Below are 14,338 nucleotides of genomic sequence, written 5' to 3' on the forward strand. Positions count from 1 at the left end.
TCTTCTTCCCTTTCTCCCATGGTCCACCATCCTTTCCTATCAGATTCCTTCTTCAGCCCTTTACCCCCTGTCCCACCCACCTGGTTTCACCTGTCACCTTCTAGCTAGTTATTCTTCCCCTCCGCCCACCTTTTTATTCTGGCACCTTCCGCCTTCCTCTCTAGTGCCGTAGAAAGTTCTTGGCTAGAAATGTTGACTGTTTATTCATTTTCAAAGATGTTGCCTGACCTGCTGAGTTCCTCCAGCATTTTGTGTGTGCTGATTGTTATTATTGTGCTCTTTGTACAACCTATGACCGATGCAACAACATTATCACTTCAGTCATGTTCACCACCTTCAGTGATGTTTACACTCCGTGGCCATTTTATGAGGTAGACCTGTTTGTTAATGCAAGTATCTAATGAGCCAATCATGTGGCAGCAACTCAATGCATAAAAGCATGCAGACATGGTCAAGAGGTTCAGCTGTTGTTCAGACCAAACATCAGAATGGGAACAAGTGTTTTTAACCATTGGTGCCAGACAGGGTGGTTTGAGTATTGATCTCCCGGGATTTTCACAAAATCTCCTGAATTTACAGAGAATGTTGCGAAAAACAAAATTATCCAGTGAGCGACAGTTCTGTGGGTGAAAATGCCTTGTTAATGAGAGAGGTCAGAGGAGAATGGCCAAACTGATTCAAGCGGACAGAAAGGTGACAGTAATCCGATTTAGGAATCGGATGACAGAGGGGAAGAAGCTGTTCCTGAATTGCTGAGTGCGTGCCTTCAGGCTTCGATATCTCCTACCTGATGGTAACAGTGGGAAAAGGGCATGCCCTGGGTGCTGGAGGTACCTTAATAATGGACGCTGCCTTTCTGAGACACCGCTCGCTAAAGAGGTCCTGGGTACTTTGTAGGCTAGTGCCCAAGATGGAGCTGACTGAACTTATAACCTTCTGCAGCTTCTTTTGGTCCTTTGCAGTAGCCCCTCCATACTAGACAGTGATGCAGCCTGTCAGAATGCTCTCCACAGTACAACTATAGAAGTTTTTGAGTGTATTTGTTTACATGCCAAATCTCTTCTAACTCCTAATAAAGTATAGCCGCTGTCTTGGCCTTCTTTATAACTACATTGCTATGTTGGGACCAGGTTAGATCCTCAGAGACCTTGACACCCAGGAACTTGAAGGTGCTCACTCTCCCCACTTCTGATCCCTCGGTGAGGATTAGTATAGAAACATAGAAAACCTACAACACAATACAATCCCTTCTGCCCACAATGCTGTGCCGAACATGTCCCTATCTTAGAACTACCTAGGCTTTACCCATAGCTCTCTATTTTTTTAAGCTCCATGTAGCCATCCAGGAGTCTCTTAAAAGACCCTATCGTTTTCACATCCACCACCGCCGCTGTCAGCCCATTCCATGCACCCACCACTCTCTGCGTAAAAACTTACCCCTGACATCTCCTCCGTACCTACTTGCAAGCACCTTAAAACTATACCCTCTTGTGCTAGCCATTTCAGCCCTGGGGAAAAGCCACTAACTATCCACACAATCAATGCCTCTCATTATCTTGTACACCTCTATCAAGTCACCTCTCATCCTCCGTCGCACCAAGGAGAAAAGGCCGAGTTCACTCAACCTATTCTCATAAGGTATGCTCCCCAGTCCATGCAACATCCTTGTAAACCTCCTCTGCACCCTTTCTATGGCTTCCACATCCTTCCTGTAGTGAGGCAACCAGAATTGAGCACAGTACTCCAAATGCGGTCTGACCAGGGTCCTATATAGCTGCAACATTACCTCTCGGCTCTTAAAATCAATCCCACGATTGATGAAGGCCAATGTACCGCATGCCTTCTTAACCACAGAGTCAACCTGCGTAGCAGCTTTGAGTGTCCTATAGACTCGGACCCCAAGTTCCCTCTGATCCTCCAGATTGCCAAGAGTCTTCAAGAGTCTTACCATTAATACTATATTCTGCCATCATATTTGACCTACCAATATGAACTACCTCACACTTATCTGGATTGAACTCCATCTGCCACTTCTCAGCCTAGTTTTGCATCTTATCAATGTCCCGTTGTAACCTCGGACAGCCCTCCACACTATCCACAAACCCCCAACCTTTGTGTCATCAGCAAATTTACTAACCCACCCCACCATTTCCTCATCCAGGTCATTTATAAAAATCACAAAGTGTAGGGATCCCAGAACAGATCCCTGAGGCACACCACTGGTCACTGACCTCCATACAGAATATGACCCGTCTACAACCACTCTTTGCCTTCTGTGGGCAAGCTAGCTCTGGATCCACAAAGCAACATCCCCTTGGATCCCATGCCTCCTTACTTTCTCAATAAGCCTTGCATGGGGTACTTTAACAAATGCCTTGCTAAAATCCATGTACACTACATCTATGGCTCTACCTTCATCAATGTGTTTAGTCACACCCTCAAAAAATTCAATCAGGCTCGTAAGGCACGACCTGTCTTCGACAAAGCCATACTGACTATTCCTAATCATATTATGCCTCTCCAAATGTTCATAAATCCTGCTTCTCAGGATCTTCTCCATCACCTTACCAACCACTGAAGTAAGACTCACTGGCCGATAATTTCCTGGGCTATCCCTACTCCCTTTCTTGAATAAAGGAACAACATCCGCAACCCTCCAATCCTCCAGAACCTCTGCCGTCCTCATTGATGATGCAAAGATCATCGCCAGAGGCTCAGCAATCTCCTCCCTCGCTTCCCACAGTAGCCTGGGGTACGTCCCATCTGGTCCCGGTGACTTATCCAACTTGATGCTTTCCAAAAGCTCCAGCACATCCTCTTCTTTAATATCTACATGCTCAAGCTTTTCAGTTCACTGCAAGTCATCCCTACAATCACCAAGAAGCTTTTCCATAGTGAATACTGAAGCAAAGTATTCATTAAGTAGCTCCGCTATTTTCTCCAGTTCCATACACACTTTCCCACTGTCATACCTGATTGGTCCTATTCTCTCACGTCTTATCCTCATGCTCTTCACATACTTGTAGAATGCCTTGGGGTTTTCCTTAATCCTGTCCACCAAGGCCTTCTCATGGCCCCTCCGGGCTTTCCTAATTTCATTCTTAAGCTCCTTTCTGCTAGCCTTATAATCTTCTAGATTCCTATAATTACTTCTCACTTCTCACTTCTCACACTCTTAAACTTTTCGATGATTTTAAGTTCCCTGACCCCCACCGCTTTATTTTCACCATGGATGTCCGTCCTTATATACTTCCATCCCCCATCAGGAAGGTCTCAAAGCTCTACGCTTCTTTTTGGATTCCAGACCTAATCAGTTCCCCTCTACCACCACTCTGCTCCGTCTAGTGGAATTAGTCCTTACTCTTAATAATTTCTCCTTTGGCTCCTCCCACTTCCTCCAAACTAAAGATGTAGCTATGGGCACCCGTATGGGTCCTAGCTACGCCTGCCTTTTTGTTGGGTTTGTGGAACAATCTATGTTCCGTGCCTATTCTGGTATCTGTTCCCCACTTTTCCTTCGCTACATCGACGACTGCATTGGCGCTGCTTCCTGCACGCATGCAGAACTCGTTGACTTTATTAACTTTGCCTCCAACTTTCACCCTGTCCTCAAGTTTACCTGGTCCATTTCCGACACCTCCCTCCCCTTTCTAGATCTTTCTGTCTCTGTCTCTGGAGACAGCTTATCCACTGATGTCTACTATAAGCCTACGGACTCTCACAATGATCTGGACTATTCCTCTTCTCACTCTGTCTCTTGCAAAAATGCCATTTCCCTTCTCGCACTTCCTCCGTCTCCGCCGCATCTGCTCTCAGGATGAGGCTTTTCATTCTAGGACGAGGGAGATGTCTTCCTTTTTTAAAGAAAGGGGCTTCCCTTCCTCCACTATCAACTCTGCTCTTAAACGCATCTCCTCCATTTCACGTACATCTGCTCTCACTCCATTCTCCCGCCACCCCACTAGGAATAGGGTTCCCCTGGTCCTCACCTACCACCCCACCAGCCTCCGGGTCCAACATATTATTCTCCGTAACTTCTGCCACCTCCAACGGGATCCCACCACTAAGCACATCTTTCCCTCCCCCCCCCGCATTCCGCAGGGATCGCTCCCTACGCAACTCCCTTGTCCATTCGTCCCCCCCCATCCCTCCCCACTGATCTCCCTCTTGGCACTTATCCGTGTAAGCGGAACAAGTGCTACACATGCCCTTACACTTCCTCCCTTACCACCATTCAGGGCCCCAAACAGTCCTTCCAGGTGAGGCAACACTTCACCTGTGAGTCGACTGGGGTGATATACTGCGCCCAGTGCTCCCGATGTGGCCTTTTATATATTGGCGAGACCCAACGCAGACTGGGAGACCGCTTTGCTGAACATCTACGCTCTGTCCGCCAGAGAAAGCAGGATCTCGCAGTGGCCACACATTTTAATTCCACATCCCATTCCCATTCTGACATGTCTATCCACGGCCTCCTCTACTGTAAAGATGAAACCACACTCAGGTTGGAGGAACAACACCTTATATTCCGTCTGGGTAGCCTCCAACCTGATGGCATGAACATCGACTTCTCTAACTTCCACTAAGGCCCCACCTCCCCCTCGTACCCCATCTGTTACTTATTTTTATGCACACATTCTTTCTCTCACTCTCCTTTTTCTCCCTCTGTTCCTCTGAATATACCTCTTGCCCATCCTCTGGGTCCCCCCCCCTTGTCTTTCTTCCCAGACCTCCTGTCCCATGATCCTCTCGTATCCCCTTTTGCCTATCACCTGTCCAGCTCTTGGCTCTATCCCTCCCCCTCTTGTCTTCTCCTATCATTTTGGATCTCCCCCTCCCCCTCCAACTTTCAAATCCCTTACTCACTCTTCCTTCAGTTAGTCCTGACGAAGGGTCTCGGCCTGAAACGTCGACTGCACCTCTTCCTACAGATGCTGCCTGGCCTGTTGCGTTCACCAGCAACTTTGATGTGTATTCCTATAATTACCTAGTTTTTTGAACCTTTCGTAAGCTCTCCTTTTCTTCTTGACTAGACTTACAACAGCTTTTGTACAGCACGGATCTGGTACCCTACCACTCTTTCCATGTCTCATTGGAACGTACCTACTCAGAACCCCACGCAAATATCCCCTGAACATTTGCCACATTTCTTCCGTAAGCTTCCCTGAGAACATTTGTTTCCAATTATGCTTCCAAGTTCCTGCCTGATAGCCTCATATTTCCCCTTACTCCAATTAAATGTTTTGCTAACTTGTCCGTTCCTATCCCTCTCCAATGCTATGGTAAAGGAGACACAATTGTGATCACTATCTCCAAAATGCTCTCCCTCTGAGAGACCTGACACCTGACCAGGTTCATTTCCCAATACCAGATCAAGTACAGCCTCTCCTCTTGCAGGCTTATCTACATATTGTGTCAAGAAACCTTCCTGAACACACCTAACAAACTCCACCCCATCTAAACCTCTCACTCTAGAGAGATGCCAATCAATATTTGGGAAATTAAAATCTCCCACCACAACAACCCTGTTATTATTACTCCTTTTCAGAATCTGTCTCCCTATCTGCTCCTTGATGTCCCTGTTACTATTGAGTGGTCTGTAAAAAACACACAGCAGAGTTCCTATTCCTAACTTCCACTTCCACCATGTGCTCCTTCATCTTACCCTTCCTGAAGTCCACAGTCAGCTCTTTCGCCTTACTGACGTTGAGTGCCAGGTTGTTGCTGCGGCACCATTCCACTAGTTGGCATGTCTCACGTACATCCTCTCGTCACCACATGAGATTCTACCAACAATGGTTGTATCGTCAGCAAATTTATAGATGGTATTTGAGCTATGCCTAGCCACAGTCATGTGTATATAGAGAGTAGAGCAGTGGGTTAAGCACATACCCCTGAGGTGCGCCAGTGTTGATCGTCAGCGAGGAGGATATACTATCACCAATCTGCACAGACTGTAGTCTTCCAGTTAGGAAGTCAAGGATACAATTGCAGAGGGAGATACAGAGGCCCAGGTTCTTCAACTTCTCAATCAGGATTGTGGGAATGATGGCATTAAATACTGAGCTATAGTCGACGAACAGCATCCTGCCGTAGGTGCTTGTATTGTCTAAAGCCGTGTAGAGAGCCATTGAGATTGCGTCTGCCATTGACCTATTGTGGCGATAGGCAAATTGCAATGGGTCCAGGTCCTTGCTGAGGCAGGAGTTCAGTCTAGTCATAACCAACCTGTCAAAGCATTTCATCACTGTTGATGTGAGTGCTACTGAGCGATAGTCATTAAGGCAACTCACATTATTCTTCTTAGGCATTGGTATAATTGCTGCCTTTTTGAAGCAAGTGGGAACTTCCACCCGTAGCAGTGAGAGGTTGAAAATGTCCTTGAATACTCCCGCTAGCTGGTTGGCACAGGTTTTCAGAGCCTTACCAGGTACCCTATTGGGACCTTCCACCTTACGAGGGTTCACTCTCTTTAAAGACAGTCTAACATCGACCTCTGAGACAGAGATCACAGGGTTATCAAGTGCAGCAGGGATCTTCACAGCCATAGTTGTGTTCTCCCTTTCAAGGTGTACATAATAAAGGCATCCGTTAGTCTTGTAAGACCATGGATCTGTGCCTGGAAAGTCTTCACTCTCCAGGGCGTAGACCTGGGCAAGGTTGTATGGAAGACCAGCAGTTGCCCGTGCTGCAAGTCTCCGCTCTCCACGACACCAATGTTGTCCAAGGGAAGGGCATTAGGACCCATACAGCTTGGCACCAGTGTTGTCGCAGAGCAATGTGTGGTTAAGTGCCTTGCTCAAGGACACAACACGTTGCCTCGGCTGGGGCTCGAACTCACGACCTTCAGGTCGCTAGTCCAATAATCCAAAGGGTGCATAGAAGGCGTTAGTTCATCTGGTAGTGAAGTATCGCTGCCATTCATACTATTGGGTTTCGCTTTGTAGAAAGTAATGTCCTGCATATTCTGCCAGAGTTGTCGTGCATCTGATATCGCCTCCAACCTCATTTGAAATTGTCCCTTCGCCCTTGAAATAGCCCTCCGCAAATCATACCTGGTTTTCTGGTACAGGCCTGGATTACCAGACTTGAATGCCATAGATCCAGCCTTCAGAAGACGGTGTACCTCCTGGATCATCCATGGCTTTTGGTTTGGGAATGTACAGTAAGTCTTTGTAGGTACACACTCATCTACACAGGATTTAATGAATCAGATTTCAATTTTATTATTACTGATATATGTGGTGACATTTTCAACACCAGTGATTCTGCTGGCATTCCATAGTAATACATACCAAATAGTGGAGATACTCAGCAGGTCAGGCAGCATCTATGACAGGGGTTGCTTCATGATTATGGAGAGGAATAAGGAGTCGACATTTCGGGCTGAGATACTTGGCTGAGTTCTGATGAAGGGCCTCAACCCGAAACATTGACACTTAATTTTTCTCCATGTTTGTTATGAAATGTGTTGTTTTGCAGTAGCAGTCCAGTGGAATACATAAAAAAATTCTGTAAGTTACAATAAGAAATATAAAAAATAAATAAGTAGTACAAAAATAAAGCAAAAATGAGGTGGCATTCATGGGTTCATGGTCCGTTCGGGAACCTGATGGGAGAGGGAGAACTGTTTCTAATACGTTGAATATTTGTCTTTGGGGTCATGGTGTACTGAGTTCTTTGGGCCAGTGCAGGGTGCCAGAGAGCACTTGAGGGTCTAATGTTTTTAAGCACCTGAGTTGGTTAATTGTTGTTTAATGGGTGTCATTAATCGTTTAGAGGTCCTTGTGATTTTTTTCTCGAGCCACTCGCTCTTTGTAAGTACTATTTCCTGGTGCTTTCTAATTAAACATTAAGTTTATTTTGATGGGCTCGGGGATACCTTGTCACCTGTATTATTTAAGTGGACCCCAGATTAGTGCTAATCGCAGGGTCCTAGTTTTGAGAATGTTAAATCTCCTGATGTCACTCGGCCGAGGCACTGATCTGTTGGAATTCTCTGCATTGGAGTCTGTCTTTCATCTGCTATGAGTTCAGACATTGCCACTGTACTTTGGGAAACCTGTACCTCCTCCCTGATGGTAGGAATGCATGTCCTAGACAGTCAGGGGAGGGAGGGGGTATAGTGATTACCCCCCCCCCAACCATGAGGCTCTTGAACCAAAGGGGATAACTTCACTTGCCCATCACTGAGATGTTCCTGCAACCTATGGACTCACTTTCAAGGACTCTTCACCTCATGTTCTTGATATTTATTGCTTGCTTGTTTGTTTATTTGTTATTTACTATTTGTTTCTTTCTCTATGTATTTGCACAGTTTGTTGTCTCTTGCCCACTGGCTGTATGCCCAGGTAGTGTGGTCTTACTCATTATGGTTATTGGATTTATTGAGTATGCCCACAAGAAAATGAATCTGAGAGTTGTATGTGATGACATTATATGTACTTTGATAATAAATTTACTTTGAAATGATGGATGCCACCTTCTTGAGATTGCTTGCTGCTCCAAGTCCCGGCATCTGCTACAGGTCGAGCAACATCTGTGGCAGGGAAGGAACTGTGGCATTTTGGGTCAGTTTGTTTCCCCTTCCACCACAGATTTTACATGACCCTCTAGTTCCTCCAGCAGACCATCTGTTCAAGTTCACGTTCACGTTTAATTCAAGCTCCGTTTATTGTCATTCAACCATACACATGCTCACTGCCAAAGGTAACAATGTTCCTCTGGAGCAAGGTACACAACACAGTAACTCACACACACACACACAACACATTAAGTAATGTTACCACAAGTAAATTAACAAATAAAAAGGTGCATTTACCACTCAAGTTAAAACGTAAACAGCATAACACTCCTACGCTTCATTCGAGATGAGATGTGGATGGCATTAGGGAGTACAGTAGTCTTATGGCCTGGAAGAATCAATAGTTTCTCATCCTAACAGTTCTTGTTCTAATGCTATGTTACATCCTGTCTGATGGTGGGGTTGGGGGGTGGGGTGTCAAAGAGATATTTTATTTTTTATTTTTGTTTAAAGATACGGCACAGAACAGGCCCTTCCAGTCTGAGTCAAGCTCTCCAGCAATCCAAACTTAATCACAGGACATTTTACAGTGACCAAAAACCTACTAACTGGTACGTCTTCGGACTTTGAGGGTAAACTGGAGCACCCAGAGGAAACCCATGTGGTCACAGAGAGAACATACAAACTCCTTTCAGACAGCAGCGGAATTGAACTCCAGACTCCGAAGCCCCGGGCAGTAATAGCGTCAGGCTAACTGCTATGCTTGTGTTGGATGGATGCTTCCCTTTAACAATTTCATTTGCTGAGGCTAGATTTTTTTAATGATTTTTTATGTCAAAATAAACTTTATTCATATTATGATATATTTGCAAGAATGACATTTGTTCATGGTCAATGCTTTCAGTCCTGTTCTATTACATTCCTACACATCAGTAGTACCTCTGCTATTCATGGGGCCTTCTGGGGTAGTGCACTACTACAGTAATCAAGGGGCTTCCTCCCCCAATCTGGCCCCTCCCTCTCCAGTAGGAGGAGAACCCCACACCGTTGTTCTTCCCCACTGAGCCCTTGCATCGGTGCCTCCCTGAGCACGTACTCCTGCCGCCTGGAATGTGCCAGTCAGCAGCATTCTTCCACAGACATCTCGATCAGCTGGCAGACCAACAACTTTTGAGCAGACCACAGCGCGTCTTCCACCGAGCTGATGATCTGCCAGCAGCACTTGCTGTTCGTCTCCGCGAGTGTTCCTGGTAACAGCCCGCAGATCAGAGCCCTCTGTCACACACCTGCTCGGAATGAACCACGACGCAGACCCTTGCATCTTTCTCCACGTCCTCTTTGCAAACCCACAGTCCGCAAAGAGGTGAGCTGCAGTGTCGTTTCAAAGGCCAGCTAGAATGGGCCATATTTCATTGATCCTGTCCCACATCTGATGGTTTCCTCAAAGCTGCAATAGATTATTGTGGCCACGTTACCCCTAAGGTTGTGACAGTGTCATCACCACGGGACGGGGGGGGGGGAGACAGGGGGGCACACTCTGACTAGGCCGCAGGCGAGAGCACGAAGTTACCACCAATGGAATCCTGATAGTTTGTGGGGTCAAATCTCTTTCTACTATTTTCATACATTTCTAATAATCAGAGACTGTTGGAAACTGTTGGGAAAAAATGTAAAATCAGAAAAAGAACTGCAGAATGTAGAATGTAAAAACAGAAAGTACTGGAAATATTCAGCAGGTTGCGCAGCAAACTTTTAGGTCGGACCCTTTGTCAGAACTAAGGTAGAAAAGCAATTAAAAAATAAATGATAGCTATATTTGAAACTACAGTTCATCTATCAAAGCATACAAATGTTTAAAAATAAATTTATTTTTAATGGAGATCACCAGCCTCATACAAATGAGTTGGGTGTGTCGAATATGATGCTTAAGCCAGGAGCATCAGGCAGTCTAATTCAACTTACAGAGCATCCTTGACTTCAGTGGGCAGAATTTCAGTACAAGTGCACGCTCAACAAAATTCCTGACTTCCTGACTGAGGTGTGCAAACACACCATTTCAGAATGTGAGGGGATTTCCATGAAGCTTTGTGACACCAGTTTGCACCACTTACAAGATGGACTACAGCAACTCACCAAGATTCCTTGGACAATGCCTTCCAAAGCCACAACCTCTGCTAGAATGCCAAGGAATAGCTCAGGAATCCCATCACCTGGAAGTTGCCCTCCAAGCCACACACCACTCACTCACTGTCACTGTTCAATATCCCATAACTCTCTCCCAAACAACATTGTGGGCAAACACAAGGACTCAGAAACTACACCAGTTTAAGAAGGCAGCTCACCCCCAACTTCTCAACTAAATGCCGGCTCAGCCTGAAATGCCTACAGCCTGTAAATAAATAAAGTAAAAGTAGCTTACTTGCCTTCAACTCCTTCCAGACCAAAATATCAAAAAAATATAAGTTATAGTTGCAGAATTAGTCCCATTGAATCTACTCTGTCATTCAATAGTGGATGATTTTTTTCAACCCCATTCTCTGCATTCTCCCTGTAACCTTTAATCTCTTTGCTAATCAGGGACCATTGTCTTTATAGCCAATGACCTGGCCTCCAGCCATCTGTGGCAATGAATTCCTCCAATCCACTACCCTCTAGCTGAAGAAATTCCTCCTGCTCTAGGTGCTAAAGGAACGCCCCTCTATTCCAAGGCTATGAGGCAACCACTCCTGACTGAGAACAGCCCAGTCCACAGGGGGTAGAATAAATTGAGAATTTCTCTCTCGATACAGTAGTTGTTTGACTATGGATACCTTGTTTCTATCAACAGTGTAAAGATTTGCTCATTTTGGTATTAGTATTGGTTTATTATTGTCACATGTACCAACATATAATGAAAAGATTGTCTTGCATACTGTTCACACAGATTAAATTACTGCATTGAGGCAGAGTAAGATAAAACAATAACAATGCAGAATATAGTGTAAAAGCAACAGAGAAATTAGAGTGCAGGTAAAAATAAAGTGTATTTGATTTTTTGTTCTCTTCTTACAAACTAATCATCATAGAATCTTTATGTTAAGTCCGAGCACGGGTTGACCCATTTTTCTTATACATCTGCATCATCAGAATCACAGAGTCATAGAACACAACAGCACAAAAACAGGCCCTTTTCATCCATCTTGGCCATACTGAACTGTTTTTCTGCCTAGCCCCATTAAGCTGTAATCTTCATTCCCTTCCCATCATGTACTTATCCAGGCTTCTCTTAAATATTACAGTCGAACCTGCATCCACTTCTTCCACTGGCAGCTCGTTCCACACTCGCACCACCCGCAGAGTGAAGAAGTTCCCCCTCAGGTTCTCCTTCAATATTTCACCTTCTACCTTCAACCTATGACCTCTAGTTCTAGCCTCACCGACCTTCAGCGGAAAAGGCCTGCTTGCATTTACTCTATCTATTGCTGGGGAACATATACGAGGGAACAGATGATGCTTAATCCTAATTAGCGTGAAATGTGCATTTAAGGACTTGGTCGAAACCAGCAGCTAACTATGTCCCAAATGCTGTGCATTCACTGTGGTGCTCAGAGGTATAAAGCTTAGTCCCCTTTGCCAAGAATGATCAGGCATTCTTGAAGTTGTATCAATGTCAGTCCAAGCTCCCTCTCTCTTGTGACATCTCTTCCAATGAGATTCCCAAGCCCCATGTCATCACTCGACTATAACCACTATAGGCATTAAATCATTACTTACTTTTGACAGTGAGGTACATGGACTTGCTGACATCGGCTCCCACATCATTGCTGACCTGACAGAGGTAGTATCCACTATCTTCTTCCAGCACATGCTTGATTAGGAGGGACCCATTCACCTGTAACTGGATGCGCCCGTTCAGAGTGATGGGCTGGAACTGTGGGACACCGGCACCTGTAGAAGAGATGCATCAAAATGGTCAAGAGATCTCTCCGAACTTGTCCACTCTGGGACTTCACAAGAAATTACCAGGAGTGCTGAAGAAATTACCAGGAATGCAGAAGGAAATGATTTAAAGATATTCTCAAAGACTCCTGCAGCTTCCTTAACTTCCTCATGACTCATGGGAACCCATGGTCAAAATGGAGAAGGACCATTCAAGATACTGCTGAGAACTTTGGGTCTGTCTGTCTCAGAATGCGAGAAGGGCAGCAGAAAGGGCGGACAGAGTGCACCCTCTCCCATAAACACCCACCAGTCCTCCTCATCATGCACTTCCTGTCCCATCTGTAGAAGAGTCTGTGGGCCCTTCGATAGCTTCAATAGACACCTCAAAACACACACAGGACTGAAGGGGATACACACAAAAGGCTGGAGGAACTCTGCAAGTCAGGAATATAGAGTCAATATTTTGTGTCAAGACTCTTCATTAGGATCAGAAAAGAAGCCAGTACAAGAATGTGGGGAGGGGAAGGAGTATAAGTGGAAGGTAATGGGTGAAGCCAGGCGAGGGGGAAGGTGGGTCAATGGGTAAGGTGGGGGTTGGGCTGGGGAGATGAAGTGAGAAGCTGGGAGATGATAGCTGGAAAAGGTGAAGGGCTGCAGAAGGAGGAATCTGAAAGGAAAGAAGAGTGGACCATGAGATAAAGGGAAGGAGGAGGGAGGTGATAGGCAGCTGAGGAGAAGACAAGGGGTAAGATGGGAGCCAGAATGAGAAAAGGTAAAAGGGAGAAGGGGAAGGAGGGAGAAATTACTAGAAGTTAGAAAAATCGATGTTCATACTATCAGGTTAAAGGCTGACCAGATGGAATATGAGGTGCACCCCTATGAACTGGAAAGGAAGCAAGCGATCCTCCACCTTGCGGGACTGCCTCACAAGAAGTAGCAGGCTTGTCCTTAGATTGTCTTATTCAATAGCTTATACTCCTACATAAACTGACTAAGCATTAAGGCTCTTTCCTTTTTTAAAGTCCCAGTGCAATAAAATGGAAAACATTTCTGTATATCTGAAAACACACAGATATATGAGGATGATATGCATATCATTCATATTTACGGAGACTACCATCATATTTACTTATAAGCTGCCACAGATGGTTTTCTTACTGTCCACTTTCAAAATAAAATTATACACATTATAGCATAGTGTCACAAGTCTTCAGATAAATATTAATCAGTGAGGGACAGTGGCTGATTGGTGGTAGGTGGAATTCGATGACAGGGGGATGATGGACAGATAGAACCTGGAGTGGAGAAGGATACAGGAGTGATGAAAAAAGGAGGAAGAAAGCTCCCTCCGTTCTCCACTATTGATCGTGCCCTCACCTGCATCTCCTCCATTTCCTGGTCATCTGCCCTCCCCCCATCTTCTTGCTGCTTTAACAAGGATAGGGTTCCTCATCTACCACCCCAAGAGCTTCAACATCGAGCACATCATTCTCTACAACTTCTGCCATTTTCACTACACTAAACACGGCTTTACTTACTCACCAACTCTCTGCTTTCCACAGGGATCACTTCCTCCATGATTCCCTTGTCTGCCCTTCCCTCCCCACTAATCTCCATCCAGGCACTTAACCCTGCATTAGGAAAAAGTGCTACACTTGCCAAATAACCTCCTCCCTCAGCTCCATTCAGGGCCCCAAACAATCCCTCCAGGTGAGGCAACACTGCACCAGCGAATCTGTTGGGGTCATCGATTCAATCTACTGCTCTCGAAGCAGTCCCCTCCAAATTGGTGAGACCTAACATAGACTGGGGGACTACTTCGTTAAGCACCTCTGCTCCATCTGAAAAAAAAGCAGGATTTCTGGAGGCCAACCATTTTAATTCTAATTCCCG

General features: G+C 45.4%; 1 protein-coding gene across 1 annotated transcript in view; it reads right to left on the reverse strand.

Annotated features, from left to right (window-relative positions):
• The window catches only part of LOC140199708 (cell adhesion molecule DSCAM), a 652,770-nt gene that overhangs the window by 254,254 nt on the left and 384,178 nt on the right, over window positions 1-14,338 (reverse strand). Inside the window, exon 10 of the mRNA XM_072262186.1 lies at window positions 12,278-12,451. Coding sequence (XP_072118287.1) covers window positions 12,278-12,451 — 174 coding nt within the window. The remainder of the gene's footprint in view (window positions 1-12,277; window positions 12,452-14,338) is intronic.

This window comes from Mobula birostris, chromosome 6 (genome assembly GCF_030028105.1).
Source record: "Mobula birostris isolate sMobBir1 chromosome 6, sMobBir1.hap1, whole genome shotgun sequence".
NCBI lineage: Eukaryota > Metazoa > Chordata > Chondrichthyes > Myliobatiformes > Myliobatidae > Mobula > Mobula birostris.